The 18,185-nt window shown below is 38.0% G+C and overlaps 1 protein-coding gene across 5 annotated transcripts in view; it reads right to left on the reverse strand.

The window, feature by feature from the left end:
• Positions 1-18,185, reverse strand: part of CNOT10 (CCR4-NOT transcription complex subunit 10) — a 52,963-nt gene that overhangs the window by 28,118 nt on the left and 6,660 nt on the right. For 3 of the 5 annotated variants that reach the window (XM_054729809.1, XM_028130518.2, XM_008153947.3), the window contains exons 2-8: positions 11,627-11,721; positions 9,742-9,903; positions 8,498-8,648; positions 5,765-5,907; positions 4,663-4,749; positions 4,010-4,093; positions 2,185-2,302 (exon numbers count right to left, since the gene is read on the reverse strand). In XM_054729809.1, coding sequence (XP_054585784.1) covers positions 2,185-2,302; positions 4,010-4,093; positions 4,663-4,749; positions 5,765-5,907; positions 8,498-8,648; positions 9,742-9,903; positions 11,627-11,721 — 840 coding nt within the window. Of the gene's footprint in view, positions 1-2,184; positions 2,303-4,009; positions 4,094-4,662; positions 4,750-5,764; positions 5,908-8,497; positions 8,649-9,741; positions 9,904-11,626; positions 11,722-15,593; positions 15,796-18,185 lie in introns of those variants that run through there. The other 2 variants (XM_054729807.1, XM_054729808.1) reach the window with 2 other exon arrangements.

The following is an 18,185-nucleotide window of genomic DNA, read 5'->3' on the forward strand; positions in this document are numbered from 1 at the left end:
TTATCTAACATGAGTTAATTCTATATGCAATTCCACATAGTCCCTATAGAACTGTTGTTTATAAGGCATTTGGGAAACATCTGAAAACTCTGTAAGCTCCCTTTACTCCTTTTTTTAAAATTCTCACCTAAGGATATGTTTTTATTGATATGTAGAGAAAGAAGAGGGAGAGAGAGAAACATCGATCAGTTGCCTCCCATACACACCCTGACCTGGGATTGAAACTGCAATCTAGGTATATGCCCTGACCAGGAATCTTTTGGTGTACGGACGATGCTCCAATCAACTGAGCCACCCGGTCAGGGCAAACTCCCTTTCCTTTTTATTTTTCTTTTCCTAGTAAATGTTTATTTTTCTTTCTTTCTTTTTAAAACAATATACAAAATAAATCTATTACCAGATTCCCTGTCCTTTTAAAATGTCATTTATTAAGGGCAATAAACCAATCCTGCATAATGATTTAATTAGCCTGTTCATGTTTTTTCCTGATGTAATTTTATTTATTTTTAAAAATGTATTTTTTTATTGAGAGGAAGGGATGAAGGGAGAGGGAGATAGAAACATCAATGATCATAGAGAATCATTGACTGGCTGCCTCCTGCACGCCCCCTACTGGGGATTGAGCCTGCAAGCCGGCCAGCTGGGCTCTGATGTAATTTTAAATTATAGGCAACAGATAAAAAAAAATTGCAAAAAAAGAAAAATACTTATTAGTAAATTAATATATATGTATTGTATCCACATAACAAAATACTATGTAGAAACTGAAAGAATTAAGTAAGTATATATGGAAACAGTGAAAATATGTTAAATGAAGAGCAAAAATATATAAAGCAGAGTATATAAAATCCTGCTTTTGCTTGTTAAACTGTAAATCTCCACTACTCTTTCAGATTACACTTTAAATATCGCCATGGATGAGCACCTATCTTTTCATGTTAGTTGGGCATTTGTATTTCTTGTCCGGAACACTGCCTCTTCCTGTTTTTAACCCATTTTTTTATTTGGCTACAGATGTTTTTCTACTGGGTACCTATTATAGAAACTTTCTGTCACATCTGTTTCAAATATTTCCCCCACGGCTAGTTTGTCATCTGTCTTGTGATTTGGTCCAGTGTATCTGTGTTTATTGTTTATGTTTTTAATCATAAAAAGTTTCATATTTTATGTGGTCAAATTTAGTAAGCTTTCCTAAGTGCTATGGTTCTTGGATTTTGTGTAATGTTTAATCAAGGCTCCCCACCACAATATTAATATATTCCTCCAAATTTCCTGTTGATGCTTTTGTGATTTTATTTTCACATTTTAATCCTTCATCTCTCTGGACTGTATTTTGGTGTAATGGAAGCAATCCAAGCTTTAGCTTCCTTCTTCTAAATGGCTTCCCAAACATTCTAAAACAGTTTACTGATAGTCCATCTTTTCCTCAACGATGTAAGATGCCTGACTAGATCGACAAAATTAATAATCAGGATAGTCAATGCTTAATACTAAAAACTAAATGTTGGCTTTTGAACTATTTTAAAATTAAGCAATGACTGTATTTTAAAAAGAGAAAAACTATACTTAGGTAAAAATATAGTAGGAAATACACTAATATGTTTAAATGAAGTTGCTTCTGGGTAGTGGTATTGTGAACAATTTTTTTAAATAAATAAATTATTTTTATTAAGGTATTATATGTGTACATATCTTACCATTGCCAAATCTCCTCTAATAAGCATATTTTATCAGCAACAAAAAAAAACACCAAAGTTTATATATGGAAAGCAAATTAACAGTTTTAGAATTAATAGTTAGAAAAAATCAATATATAAAATATACAACTATTATGTGAAATATTTCCTATTAAATGATGGTAACTGTTGACTAGTCAACAACATGCCCTGCTCCCAACTCCATTTTAGGGATTGCCAATATCAATTCTGAAATCTGTGTCAAGACAATCCTAAGCAAATTTTCTCAAAGCATATTATCTGCTTAGTCTGAGAGATCATTTCAGTGATTGGGTGTTAATGGGCCCCTGAGGGGAAGACATGACAATAAAAACATCAAAAATTAAAATTTAGCAAAATTAGAAATGGGTACACGGGGGTGGGGGGTGGGGGTGGGGCGCACAGACACAAGCAACGAAGGGCAGAAGAGCCAGGAAGAAAATACAAAAATTTCACCATTTTCTTTTACCTGTTTTCAAGAATCCTGGATGTTCAGCAATGTTTGAACTATTTAATAGCTTCACAGCTTTTCGATAATTGCCTCTTAAGTACTCAAAATTGCTTTTAAGAAACAGAGAGGGTGCAGACTGTAAAGAAAACATCAGTTACTTATAATTTGTTTGTAGCTGCTCAATGAGATCATAATCACACTGTTGTGCTGGCCTGTGTTCAAGGGCATAAATGAATCAGTTAAGCCATGGCCACCAAAATGAGGCTCTCTCCTCCTTAAGTGTTCCCTGACTCAGGGGTAACAACTATTTCTTGCATTACAATGATTTATTTTTCTGTTTGCCTTTCCCTATGACTATGATATCTTTTAAGGCATAGATCATGCTTTTATTTTTTAATCTCAAAAAAAGAAAGAAAGAAAGGTTTCATAATGACTGGCTGGCTACGTAGGCCTTACCCCTCCTCTTAGGTCTAGGCTCCAAAATCACTTGAGTATTGACCCAGTGGCTAATGTGAATCCTGTTTGGGATTTTCTAAGGTCAATTTTCCTGAACTATTCCTACTACAAACCACATCTTGTCATGATTTAATACTTTTTAAAAAAATATTTTTTATTGATTTCAGAGAGGAAGGAAGGAGGGAGAGAGAGAAATATCAGTGATGAGAGAGAATCATTGACTGGCTGCCTCCTGCATGTCCCCTACTGGGGACTGAGCCTGCAACCCAGGCATGCGCCCTGACCGGGAATCGATCCATGAACTCCTGGTTCATAGGTTGATGCTCAACCACTGAGCGATTCTGGCCAGGTATGATTTTATAGTTTTAATTAATATCCTAAAAGCCTCAAGATTTTTCACTTCTGTCCTTCCCACTACCATCTTAAAAATTATTTCTCAGTGGGGGTTTGGGGTAAAGGAGATGGAAGGAAGGAATAATTATATCTTAAATACTAGCACTGGTCAAACTGAAGGCACTGTCAGGTCAAAGATCATTTGCAAGGGGCAGGTTTGGGCTACAACTTGACTGTTAATCTTGAATTAAAGTTTTCAGTATAATCTAAAAAAATCCTAGTGTCTAATAGCAATGAATGTTTATGTGAATTATGATAAACAACTCACAGAATACTGGTTAGCTATTTAAAATGGTGGTTTGGCCCTAACCGGTTTGGCTCAGTGGAGAGAGTGTTGGCCTGTGGACTCAAGGGTCCCAAGTTCGATTCCGGTCAAGGGCATGTACCTTGGTTGCGGGCACATCCCCAGTAGGAGGTGTGCAGGAGGCAGCTGATCGATGTTTCTCTCTCATCGATGTTTCTAACTCTCTATCCCTCTCCCTTCCTCTCTGTAAAAATTCAATAAAATATATTTAAAAATAAAATAAAATAATAAAATAAAATGGTGGTTTGGCCCTAGCCGGTTTGGCTCAATGGATATAGCGTCAAACTGGGGACTGAAGGGTTCCAGGTTCGATTCTGGTCAAGGGCACATGCCTGGGTTGCGGGCTTGATCCCCAGTGTGGGACGTGCAGGAGGCAGCCAATCAATGATTCTCTCTCACCATTGATGTTTCCATCTCTCCCTCTCTTCTTCTTCTCTGAAATCAATAAAAATGTTTAAAAAAAAATGGTGGTTTGAAGGCTACATACCAAGGAGAAATGCTTGTGATAATTTTAAGTCAGAAACATATTGCATTAAGTTGTAGTAGACAGAGTATGATCACTACTTCATAGTTCACTATCAGACTAAGATAAATTATTTAAAACTGACAAATAACAAGTTGTACAAATAAGAAAATTTTAGGACATAAGAGATACAAATTGGAAAAAAAAAAAGCCAAGAAGAAACTTACATTTCCAGCTGTGTTCATGACAGACTTGATCTCCCTTTTGCACGCTTTCAGAGACTTCATTTGGATATAAGCTCTTACTTTATACTGTCAGGAAAAATGCTAGCATGTAAGAACTATGGTATATTTACACAGAGTGAAGCAGTTCTGCTTTCTCGTTAAGGAAATGAAACCCAATCTGTTTACAACATGGGTATGCCAGCAAAAGCAAGTTAAAAATTATCTTAAATAATCTATTTTTACTGTATTCATGGAATACACTCTAAAAAATTAGAAACACAGTAGAATAAAATTTATACTTAAGTTCCAAACAAAAATCCTATTGATTCTTATCTGCACATGGCTAATTAACAATGAATTTTTATTTTTTTTAACAATAAATTTTTAAATGAATGTGATCTCATCATCTAATACACTCCCAGACCATTTTTTCCTCTCAATTTTCTACAGAGTAAATAAAAGAAATGATATTGCATTATCATCTTAAGCAAAGTATACTTAGAAGGATTAAATGGCTTCTAAACTACAATACCTCAAAGATAAATAAACATACATGTCTTAAATGATTTACTGCCTTCAATGATCCATCACATTCTTCATTATTCATAACCACAAGTAAATACATGTGATGTATAACCTCTCTTAAGTTACGTTACCTGATGTATCTTTGATTTTGCAGCTTCTATTAGAGCTCCACTTTCAGCTTTATGGTTAGAACCGTCTTTGTTGGTGTTATTACCAGTCTAGAGGGTGATGAACAAAGTTTATCAAAATGAAATATTTCTGACCCACTATTTAAATCACAGATTCCAAGTGAGCGGATCTCAATCACCTAGAGAATGTTTCAAATTTCAGAACCCTACGTCCCAGTCCCACAGACTGAGGTTTACTAGTGTGGAGTGAGTGACAGGAAACTACCTATGAGAAACTCACTGATAGAGCACAATGATAGACTAGGTTTAAAACGCATAGGTCTTACTTGGGCAAAACTCAGGTTAGCTTTCTACAATCCAGACACGATCACGTAATTCCCTCCTCAAAAACTTGCTCTGTCATAAACACTGCCAACCTCATACCTTAAATTCCTAGTAAAGTATTCCAAATCCTTCACAGTATGACCAATATTCGAGTGGCCAGTGTCCCCTGCTGCTGATCTCCATCACATTTCTCAGGCACTACTTCCCATTTCAGATGACTAGAACTTCCCCAACACACCTTCTCACACCTTTTGTGCTGTTCTTTCTTTCTGCCTGGATGGTTATCCTGCTTCATCCTTTCTTTTCTGATCTGTCAAACTATTACATCTTTAAAGGCCCACATCAAGCACCCAAACTTCTCTGAAACACTCCCTAACCTCCATCCTCCCAGTCCCTGAGCAGATTTGCTCAGTATTTTCCTCCCACAGACTTGAGTTCCTTGAAAATCAAGAATTGCATGGTTTTCATTGCTGTCACCTTAGTACCAAGCAGAGCACAGAAGCATCTGTTGAACTGAATTATTCTTCACCAACTATTACAAGTATTGCATATGGAAATAGTTTACTACAGTTTATGAATAATGCTAAGATTATTTAACTGAACTCTTATACATACATGTTTAAGACCCACTCTCTAAGCAACTTTCATATATGAAATAGTGTTATTAACTAGTCATCATGCTGTACAGTGAAATAATGTTTCAGTAAAGCTATTAAAATAATAATAACTACAAATGTTCACTATTATTTAAATTTTAGTCTCATCACTTTAGGACACTCACCTCGTTCTTTCCATTTTTGTTATTGTTACCCTGTGAAATCATCTTTTCTAGGACAGCAAGAAGATGCAAAGCTTTCTCAGCTTGGTAAGTTAATATATACAGGTCTACAAGTAGAAAACACACTGCTTGGGCAAATTTTTCTTCTGGGGGGGGGGGGGGGCGGGAAAATAAAACAAAAAGAAAAATTACAATCCAAAGTGAAGCAAACATCTCAGACCTTCCCCCACCCCTCCAAGCTCTAAAGAGCAAAGCCAGCCGAAACCGGTGTGGCTCAGTGGATAGAGCGCTGGCCTGCGGACTGAAGGGTCCCGGGTTCGATTCCCGGTCAAGGGCATGGACCTTGGTTGCGGGCACATCCCCAGGTGGGGGCGTGCAGGAGGCAGCTGATGGATGTTTCTCTCTCATCGATGTTTCAACTCTCTTTCCCTCTCCCTTCCTCTCTGTAGAAAATCAATAAAAAATATATTTAAAAAAAAAAAAAGAGCAAAGCCTAAGTCTTTACTTAAATGAATTTCATCACCTAGAGCCATGGTGGAAACAACCTGCAATGCCAACAGTGCTGTTCTATTAGGCATCTCACGGCCCCTCGTTTCATTCCAATTCGCCTCTCCCCACCTCTCATTTCAGGAAGTCTAGTGACTGAACATCCTTTGGCAAAATATCTACCAAACACCAGCACATGAAATGAGGATTTTACTTTATGTGGAAGGGAATCTCAATTCCAGTTCCTGCCTGGCTACTTACTAGTTATGTGGCTTTTACACACCATTGAACTAATTTTTAGACTCAGCTGGCTGACCTGCAAAATGAGAGGACACTTTAACTGCCTAAAGGCAGGGGGTGGACCAGGGGACCAGGTGATCTCCTGAAGTTCCTTCTAACTCTAAAAAGATCTTTGACTCTGGTAAATATATTTCCTTTCAAGGTACAGAGATGGGAAAAAGAAACAATCTGATTGCAGACACAAAAGAACCAAGGTGTGGCTTGAAGTATATCAGAAAATTGCAACAGCCAAGAGGAAAATATAAAGACAAGAACATCAAAGGAAGAACCCAAGGAAGAAAGGAAGGGTGACCCAGCATGACATAACACTATTTCCTTCCCTTTCAAAGAGAAGATAAAAGGAAAAATAAGGATGAAAGGAAGGCTGCTATAATCAAGAGCAGAAAATTTCAGAAGTCCTTAAAAGCCTCCTAGCAAATCTTCCTGATTCCCTTCTTGCTCTTATATAGTAGCCAGAGTGGTTTCCATTTAAAACTAAAATCAGTGCAGTTAATCTGCAAAGGTGGCATCTCCAAGGGCTTCCCTCCAACTTAAACAAAAGTCCCGACCGAGGTTTCAATAATTTACCTGTTCTGTCCCTGCCTACTTCTGAGTTCATTTCCTACCATTTTCCCCACCTAGCCCCAGTCACAGTGGCATTCCAGCTGTTCCTCTTGAAAAACAATATCCCCAGTCAAGCTCTATTCTGTACCCAATTTTAGCTTTTCTTCATAGCATTTAACTATCTCACAATATATTTCTTGTGCAGCGCTCTCTCCCATTAGAATGGAAGCTTAATAAGGGTCGAGACATTTTCTCTTTCATTCACTGCATCAATCTTTAGGTCCCAGTGTCTGGCCCATAGTACAAGCTCAATAAATATATATTAAATGAGGAATCCAAGTAGTTAAGTTAAAAAAATAAAAGTTTTCAAAGAAGAAAAATACATTGGAGTACTAATTGGTTGCTAAATTCTGCTCAACCCTTGCAGATTAACAGGACTTCAGGAACTGTTCTGGAAATTCTAAAAACCAGCTTTATGGGGGGGGGCGCAAAACCACACCTGTGCCATCCTTGAAGTATAATTCTGACTTCTAGCTTTTCAGAAGAAAAGGAATAGTCACCCGTTACATAATGCTTCACCACTGAGGCCTCTCGGGGGCAGTCTGTCCAGCCACCGCACCCTCAGGATTGGGGGAAAGACTAGAAGCGCCTTGAAAATGCTCCCCTGGAGCCATAGTAAGCAGCTGTTCCACCAGCTGTCAGCAAAAGGGGGCTCTGTAACTCTCCCCAAAGCATCACGGGGGAGCCATCACACTCCACCACATGTCCTGAGGGGACCACGTCAGCAACCAGGTGTTTATACAGCAGGAATCTGCATGGGTGTTTGGGGTTTAAAAGAAAGTAACCATGGCGCAAAAGACAGAAACCAACAGCCCTCTCTAACGACCATTTCCTGGGTCCAGCTTTGCTGTTTTATTTGCTCCCTCTTTTTCCCTTGGCCCTTACCTTTGCCCCTTTGTTGAGGCCAGTAATTGTAAGCTAGTTAAGATAACAAAAAAAGCTAACACAGTTCTCTACTATCTACTCTACTTCAGCTAGGCAGTAGACAAAATAAATGACTACAAAGTCCCCTGACATTACAAAACACGCCTTCCTTAATACACTACTTAGGTAAGAAAGGGTCACAACCAAAGAAAACCCCCCCAAATGAGCAATTCTTTCATATTAGAAACAGCAATTCTAACAGTTATCTTAAATAGTTGGGTTGGGAGAGTGCTAAAAGAAAACCTGGATTCATCTGAAAGTGATATAATTTTTATCTTTTCTAACCATTAAGAAAACCGGATACAGCTTTTTTTCTTTCTTACTGACATGTAATTCTCCGATGTAGGTTATCTGGGTACAAACACCAGAGACCTTTGCAAGTATGAGAAGATATGGAAATTACTGACTTGAAAGATAACATACCAAAAGGTTCTATAAACTGATAAAGTTTTTCACCAACTGATATGGCTTCTGTATACTGCCGCAAATGATAAAGAATGACCGCTTGATTGTAATACAACATGCTGTTTTCAACATCATCTAATCCATCCATTTCTTCAACAGCTGAGTGGACCTATAAAACAATCCACAGGGATTATGCTCTAACAACAGTAAGAAAATAAAGCACAAAAGTGAAAGAAATTTACATGAATAAACAGGAACACAGGCTAATGTTTCTTACTCTGAATTTTTCCGTATTTTCAACAGGATCTCTAGATTTCAATTACTCTCACACTAAAAAAGTATTTCATTCATAATAAAATTCTGTTTAGTAAACTGTTTTGATGGGACTTATTTAGTACCTAGCACAAGGCAAGGTGATTCTCCTCCTTGACACTGTGAAGATATATCTTTAATGTTGAACTGCCAGCGTGGTTTCTGGGTTGGATTTCCACCTTGTAGACTCATGGGGAGTGGGCCAAACTCAAAACGGCCTTTCCCAGGAGCGTGTTACGCAGTATGTACACAGAAACTTGGTTCCATTTTGTAAAGACAAAAGTAAAATTGAAACGTGAACAAACAATAGCTAACTACTTAACTATGTGCCAGGCCTGCTACATGGAACCTTTTTACAGAGAACACCTCATTTAATCCTCACCATACCTCGAGAACATAGATAATATTGCCATTTCTATCTTATAAATAAGGAAACCAGCACAAAAAGCTTAATTATCTTGCCCGAGGCCATAACGCTAGTAAGTATACTTTCTGATTTTCCTATGATGTTCAGGTTTTGTTCCTTCAGTAAAAAGGATAGGTTTTTTTTGAAGTAATGAACAAAATACACTTTGTCACACATGGTAGTGAAAACAGACTTCCAAGGGCTTTATTAGAACCCTAACATCAACATCTGGTACCAAAAGAAAAAAATTATACCACTTTGCATTTTCAAGCTAGACTCTCTGTCTACCCAAAGCACATTCAAATTTGGCATATTAATCTATTTTATTCAAGTAAGAAAACCCAATAGAAAACAAAATCATACTACGTAACTTTCATTTCTTGGAATAATAATTTCATACAAGTAAAATTAATACCAATGAATGTTTCAGATATATTAGAAATTGTGCTATGAATATCAGACAATAAGTCACATTATTTTTCCTTAACTATTTTTATCCTAAAATTTAGAGAGCATAATAGCTAAATTCATTTATGTACATTACCTGATTCTTCAGCTGGTTAAGTGTTTGTCTCAAACTATCTGTTGTTGTTTGGTTACTTTTAAAAAACTCAGCTACCGCTGTATTTAAAATTATTTTATAATCATCTTTGTTTATATCTTGTAGGCAGGCAAGGTGTTGAAGACAGGCATCATAATTTCCAGCCTAAAACAAAAATGAAAACACACATTCACAAAATTACATACCAGCTTTAAGACCTATATGATCATTTCCAAATATATTCTACTCATCTTTATTTTAAAACTCTTTAAAAAGATATAATTCCCCAAAATATACTAGTTAAAATCATTAGATAAAACAAGGTTTATATGAGTTAAGAAACTGTGTGCCCTAGCTGGTTTGGATCAGTGGATAGAGCGTCAGCCTGCAGACCAAAGTGTCCCGAGTTTGATTCCGGTCAAGGGCAGGCTTGGTTGCAGGCTCCTCCTCGGCCGGGCCCTGTCTGGGACTTGTGCAGGAGGCAACCAATCGATGTGTTTCTCTCACATTGATGTTTCTCTCTATCTTTCCCTCTCTCTTCCACTCTCCCTAAAAATCAATGGAAAAATAGCCTTGGGTGAGGATTAATAACCCCCCCCCCCAAAAAAACTGTGATATGTCAATCATATCTCAGTAAAATTGAAAAAAAAAAGAAAAAGAAATGGTGGCTATATATTTCCTAAGAATCAAACTCTAACACTGATAAATGTGTATCATTTCTATAAGACATATACATATAAATATATATATAAACTATAGCTATATATGTTATAATCACATCTATATATATAGAAGCCTAAGTGACCGTCCAACCGGTAGCTGTGACGTGCAATGACCACCAGGGGGCAGACACTCAACGCAGGAGCTGCCAAGCTGCGGTGACTTGGCAGCTGTGGTTCTTGGGTGATGCACCTGGAACCAGAGAGGAGGGAGCCCGATTCTGGGTTGTGTCACCTGAGAACCACCCTCTTGCAATCCAGGACCCCTTGGGGTATGTCAAAGAGCCAGTTTTAGCCCAATCCCTGCAGGCCAGGCTGAGGGACCCCACCGATGCATGACGGGCCTCTAGTATAATATATATATTAGTATATATTGGTACATATTGCTAGCAGGGTATAATAGCCAAAGCTAGCCAGGAAAGGTAATGTGATTACTCCACATTTTAATTCCTAATTAATATACTCTGAATACTGAAGTCTCAAGTTCTTCTGCTTACATGTATGCAACTTGATAATCAAATGTAGGATGTGTTTTTTTTTCATATTGTTTAAAAATATCAGAATAGGCCCTGACCGGTTTGGCTCAGTGGATAGAGCTTCGGCCTATGGACTGAAGGGTCCCAGGTTCGATTCCGGTCAGGGGCATGTGCCTTGGTTGCGGGCACATCCCCAGTATGTGCAGGAGGCAGCTGATAGATGTTTCTCTCTCATTGATGTTTCTGACTCTGTATCCCTCTCCCTTCCTCTCTGTGAAACATCAATAAAATATATTTTTTTAAAAAATGTCAGAATAGTTAGTGTTTTGACAAACTTTTGGGGTTCCATTTTAAAGTACACTCAAGAAAAAAATTGAAGAGACTAGTGAAATGAAAAGGCCGACCCACATACTTACAAGTATAAATTTAAAAGACTTAAAAACAATAGTGTGAGAGTTAAAATGTATTTATGAAAGCACAAAAACTTGGGAATGGCTCAAAATTACTCCTGATCCTTTTACCATAGTTAAACTCTAAAATGTTTTTATTTTAAAACTAAACCTACTCTCTAAACTTAACTCTTTAATTAGTACACACACACACACACAAAGTATAAATTTAAAAATTCAATGTGAAACAATTCATACTTGAGAGATCCTAAAAATGGAGCCGATTGAGGGAAACATTGCTTACCGTGAAAGCTTGGAAAGCATTGGTGGACAGCTCCTTCTCTTGATCAGTGATCCCAGAGGACTGACCTGTCCCTTCATGCTTCTCGGCTCCCTGATCTGCAAATATACAGTTTTACATTTCTTTAGAAATAACAGTTGTGCAGTGATGTATCCCTAGTTTTCTTAATAGCCTTCTTCCTAATGAAGTTGCCAAAGTTAGAGCTCTCTCAACTACAATGACTAATTAGTGTTGAGTAAGAAGCCACTCCTCTAAAAACTTAATGAAGAAAAAGTTTCCTTTAATCATGGCCAAATTCAATGAAAGCCCACCATTATTTATGTAAGGACTAGAGGCCTGGTGCTTGACATTCGTGCACTGGGGTTGGGGGTCCCTCAGTCCGGCCTGTGCCCTCTCGCAGTCCAGGACCTCTTGGGGGATGTCTGACTGCCAGCTTAGGCCCACTCCCTGGCAGTCGGACATCCCCCGAGGGGTCCTTAGCACTGCTGTGGAGGCGGGAGAGGCTCCTGCCACTGCTGCTGCGCTCGCCAGCCATGAGCCCAGCTTCTGGCTGAGCAGCACTCCCCCTGTGGGAGCGCACTGACCACCAGGAGGCAGCTCCTGCATTGGGCACCTGCCTTCTGGTGGTCAGTGTGCATCATAGCGACTGGTTGTTCTGCTATTCGGTCAATTTGCATATTAGGGTTTTGTTATATAGGATTACAGCTCTGCCCATCAGGACATTAGGGCTTAGAATGTTTGCTCTTTGATTTTATTTATTTTAAAAAAATATATTTTATTATTGATTTTTACAGAAAGGAAGGGAGAGGGATAAAGAATTAGAAACATCAATGAGAGAGAAACATTGATCAGCTGCCTCCTGCACAAGCCCCACTGGGGATCAAGCCTGCAACCAAGGTACATACCCATAACCAGAATTGAACCCGGGACCCTTCAGACCATGGGCCAATGCTCTATCCACTGAGCCAAACCGGTCAGGGCTATTGTGCTCTTTTAAAGATATTAGTTCTGTTCCTCTAGCAATATACCAAAAGCAGGCCCTAGAGACCCAAGGAGATTATAAATACACTAGAGGCCCAGTGCACAAAATTCATGCACAGGTAGGATCCCTAGTGGCTGTCGGCTATGGCCTTCCTTCCCCCGGCTGCCTGCTGGCCGGGGCCTCCCTTCCTGTAGTTGGCTGGCTGGCCCTGCCCCCTGGTCAAACAGGCAATTTGCATATTAGGTTTTTATTATATAGGATGTACAATGCCTTCAAGAAATTCATAATCCAGTTGGAATATAGTAATAACATTTAACAATGAGAAATCTACATTGATAACTCAGAGGTAATTTCCAGGCAAAGAATGCTTTCATAAACTTAGAAATCCAAAAGTCAAAATTAACACATTTAAAAAGCTTCCTTAACATGAGTTAAGCGTCCACATACATTCTAAGATTAATGATTCCTGCTCCACAATTTATTATTTTAAAAAACTGGCTGGGTAGCTCAGCTGGTTAGAGCATCGTCCCAATACGCCAAGGGTATGGGTTCGATCCCTGGTCAGGGCACATACAAGGATCAACCAATGAGTGCATAAGTAAGTGCCCAAATCAATGTTTCTCTCTTTCTCTTCCTCTCTCTTTCTCTAGTCAATAATAAAAAAAGAAAGAAGTGATACTTCTGTTACTTAAAGTTAACAGATAAATTGGCATTTCATTTCACCATTAACATACAGATAAAGAAACAGAAGAAAGTAAAAGGGGGATAAGTGGTGATGGAAAGAGACTTTATTTGGGTTGGTAAATAAATGTACAATACAATACACAGATGATGTATTGTAGAACTGTATACCTGAAACCTTTATAATTTTATTAACCAATGTCACCCCAATAAATTCAATAAGAAATTAAATTAAATTTGTAAAAAAGAACTGAGTCCTAATAGGGAGGAAGAAGAACTAGTAGTTTAATGGAGAAAGTTTACCAGTTTAGAATAAGGACAGTGTTAAAACAGCTTTTCCTTTAGAAAGCTAACATGCTTGACTGCAAGACTGTTGTTTACACAGTACATCTGTTTTACAAAACTTTCAGGTGCACAGGAACAGTAAGAACCAATTACTTTAAAATGTGTAAAAATGGGACACAGAATTTCAGGACCCCAGAAAGCAAAGTATGAATTTAGAGTGAAGCAGAACTCTCAACTCCATGTATACTTATTATCTATCTAACTACCTATCTAAAAGGCTAATTGTCCGTCCTTCCCTCTGACCAGTAGCTATGATGCGCACTGACCACCAGGGGGCAGACACTCAATGCAGGAGCTGCCATGACACGCACTGGACATTTAAAAATAAACGGCACCACAGACCTGGTGCCCACAAACCAACACTCGGCTTCCCCCAAGTGGGACACAGGCCCTGCCACCACCCCGGAGTGACACCCTACCAAATTGCAGCCAACGCTGCCAAGACCTGATGGTGCAAAATGCGGCCCACAGCCCAGCCCAGCCAGGAAACGGTCGCTATGAGTGCCAGGTAATGACATCATGTTGCAACGCCCGGCTTCCTCTCCCTAGTGATTAGCCTCCTTGGAGTTTCTTCAGCCCAGGAACCCAACTTGCTTTATAGCCAGGTGCAAACATTTTACAGTTCAACCAAATATCTGTGGAGCACCTTCCGTGCCTCATCTTATTTGATCCTCACAGAAGTCCTGGAGTAGGTAGATAGGAGACTCAGTAGAATCCTATTTTCTTTTCATTAGCAAGACAACGGAGATTTAGAAAATTTAGAAACTTGACCCGACTAAAAAGAAGAAATGGTGGAACTTGAAAATTACTTCAGGTTTTCTCACTGCAGAATATAGTCAAACGCTGCTACAGTTAAATATTTTACCCTTTTTTCTCCCTGCATGATCTACAATAATAATCTGTTCTGTGTTGATATTTACTGCTGGGTTGCTGACAATTACCTGAAAGAGAAGTTGGGGTGCTTCACTGGACTGGAAAAAGTTTAGCTAAATCAGAAAGCAGGTCTAATTAAGCAAGTTTATATATATATTGCACATGCGCGAGTCAACTTAGCCATATATATATGGCTAAGTTGACTCGCGCATGTGCAATATATATAAAGCTCTCACTAGCACCAATCGCACACATGTGTTTCGATCTGTCATTGTTGATCGTGAATTTGGTTAACACTTCTGTTACAGAGAAAGGGTGAATAGCGATATTAAAATATTTCTTCTAATTAATTTCCTTTCAATGTGCACAAATCTGTGCACCTGGACACTAGTCAAATTATAACAATGAACACAAATACTTAAAAAAAAGTTTGGAAACCTAAACTGTTTTAAAAATGTATTTTCCCTCATCATTAGAAAGTAAACTAAATTTAAGACAAATGACAAAAATTCTTGATCTGCCATCAAGTTATCTCCATAGCTTCTTCTTCTAATATCCTCTCTGGACTAGATGACATTCTTTAATGGGACTTCTGGGCTCAACTGCCGAAGAGTGATGTGTAAATACAGGGCAGAGGGAAATGACACATAACTCACCAAAGCGTTGAGGAATTTAAGCTTCTACTTTCCACCAAAGGCAGATTGGCTCAGGTGGCCACTGCTCCTATCATTATCCTCTAGGAGCTATAAAAGTCTCCTAAAATCTTCCAGGAAAGGAGAGAAGCCAACTTTAAGATAAATAAATAAATAAATAAATAAGCTAGACTCGAAGGCTGACACGAGACTCCGAAATTCTCATTTCTACAGACATTTCAAAGAACTGAGCTCAATAACAGCCTTTTATATGTTAACCAACCATCATTTTACCTACATTCTTTTACATTAAGATATACTTCAACGGGATTACTATTTTTATTTTCCTTGTTCTCTCTCTCCACTTTTCAAGTTTTCTGCAAGAAGTGGGTATTGTTTGTATACCCGTTTTTAAAATGTTCTTAAAACATTCATTTTTTGGTAACCGATTTCTTACCCGTAAGAGTCTGCACGTAATCCCACAATGTGTCTTTATTTGTCCAAAAGTAGTCTCCATTGCCAATTGAAACAGTATATGACCGTTCATCCATAAGCTTGACTTTCCTTCTACTGTGGCCTAATGCACATGGCTGACCTTCTAGGCGTACAGAGCTCTTTGGCGCACAAACCTTGACATTCTTTAAGCCAAAGGGCTTCATTTTGAACCACACAATTGCCTTTAGGTTTGAACTAAGCACAAAAGAAACACGCTGCTTTTTCAAAACTGAAAAAAGTCAGTTAACTGAAAGCATAGACGCATTCCATTAAAAGAATGCTAATTCAAATATGATTGGAGGAAGATCTTCCATACAAGCTGGCTACACTTTTCAAATTTTAACTCCAATGACATTCAAGGAAAAAAATTTGTTCCAAAGAAAAAAAGGATTGCTGAGGCCTAAGGAAATCTGCAACACTCACAAACTAGAGTTGATGCCTCTGTGAAGGAAAATTTTAAATAAGAAAGATATTTTAAAAAATATATATTTTATTGATTTTTTACAGAGAGGAAGGGAGAAGGATAGAGAGTTGGAAACATCAATGATGAGAAAGAAACATCGATGAGCTGCCTCCTGCACACTCCTTACTGGGGATGTGCCCGCAACCAAGGTACATGCCCTTGACCGGAATCGAACCTGGGACCCTTCAGTCCGCAGGCCGACGCTCTATCCACTGAGCCCAACCGATTAAGGGCAAGAAAGACATTTTAAACAAAAATAATTCAGGTTCATCAAAGTCACCATCTAACTAAGGCTCACACGCCTCACGTGTGGTTTTCTATCACTTGAATTAGTACGGCCGACTTATAATGCTGATTTCTATACAACTCAGAGAAATAACATTTGACCAGTGGTGCTATAGACTTCAGCACCCTGCCCAGCACTGCAGAAATAAACAGAATATCAAGAATCAAGAATATAGCAGCATGCCTTGGGGAAGACAGGCAAAGCAGGACACAGCCAATGGGTATTTTTACTTTCATATCTGAGAGTAGTTTTATGCACAGAAAAAAGATTTCCTCTGGGTTTCAATCCCATGACCGATGCTCTAACCACTTAGCTACACCAGCCAGGGCTCTTTTTTAAAAAATTGAGATATAATTGACATATTAACATTATATTACTTTCAGATATATAACATGATGTTTTTGGGTATATCCCATAGATTTCTTCTAATTGTAAATGGAAGATGTTCTTGTCACCATCTTAACAAATTGATCAAATTTAGCATCTAATAGTGAACAAACTGACAATATGTACTTTATAAAAAGTATAGCCCTAGCCGGTTTGGCTCAGTGGATGGAGTGTCGGCCTGCAGAATGAAGGGTCCCAGGTTTGATTCCAGCCAAGGGCACATGCCCGGGTTGGGGTTGTGGGCTTGATCCCCAGTAGGGGGCATGCAGGAGGCAACTGATCAATGACTCTCTCTCATCATTGAGGTTTCTATCTCTCTATCCCTTTCCCTTCCTCTCTGAAATCAATAAAGAAATACATATTAAAAAAAAGTATATAGCTTCACCTACAGAGTATCTTACAAATATATTAACCCCAAATCTAATTAAGCCTGTTAAAATAACTTTTAGTTCACAGAAAATACACAATAAGGAACTAAAGGATGTCAGGAAGAAACAATCAGAAAAATCCAGAATGCGGGATGTTCTACAAGGCAACCAACTTAGTCTCTTAAAAAAAAGATCACTGTCATGAAAAAGAAAAAAAAAAAAAGGAATTAAGAGACATACCATATATGAATGTTAACTGGTTCTTAATTTGAAAGGCACAGTTTAAAGTTTTATGGAACAGTTTTGGTTCAACTGGGAAAATCTGACATATTCAAATATTAATTTTCTGAAGTATAATGGTATTATGGTTATGTAGGTAAATGTCCTTATTTTACGAAATGCATGGTGAAATATTTAGAGATGAAGTGTCATGATGTCTGTAACTTCTTCAAAAATGACTCTGTAGCTAGAGATAAAGGAAATAAATACAGCAAAATGTAACAACTGATGAACTAGGTGGTGGTTATATGGGTATTCATTTTATTTTTTCAATATTCTGGATGTTTGTAATAAAAAGTTAAAAAAAATACCAAATGAGCACAGATTTTTGTAAGTATGTATGGTGACACATGTTAACTAGACATACTGTGGTGATCATTTTGAAGTATGTACAAATATCGAATCATTACGTTGTACACCTGAAACTAACCTATCAATTATATTTCAGTTAAAAACAAAACAAAACACCAACCTATACTGAATGCTTACTGCATTTTTCAAGGAAAAGAGAATATCTAACTATAAAGTTGTGTGACTCTTATCAGGGATTTTTTTTTTTTTCCAGGTCAGTGTGAACTTGGGTAGGCACAGAAAAAGTCTGGAAGAACACACAAACTCATATTGGTTATCTGGAGAGTGGGGAGATAGAGGACTTTATATATATATATATACACATACACACACACACACACACATATATATACATATATATATATACACACACACATATATACATATATATACACACACAAATATATATACATATATATA

This window comes from Eptesicus fuscus, chromosome 18 (genome assembly GCF_027574615.1).
Source record: "Eptesicus fuscus isolate TK198812 chromosome 18, DD_ASM_mEF_20220401, whole genome shotgun sequence".
NCBI classification, from domain to species: domain Eukaryota; kingdom Metazoa; phylum Chordata; class Mammalia; order Chiroptera; family Vespertilionidae; genus Eptesicus; species Eptesicus fuscus.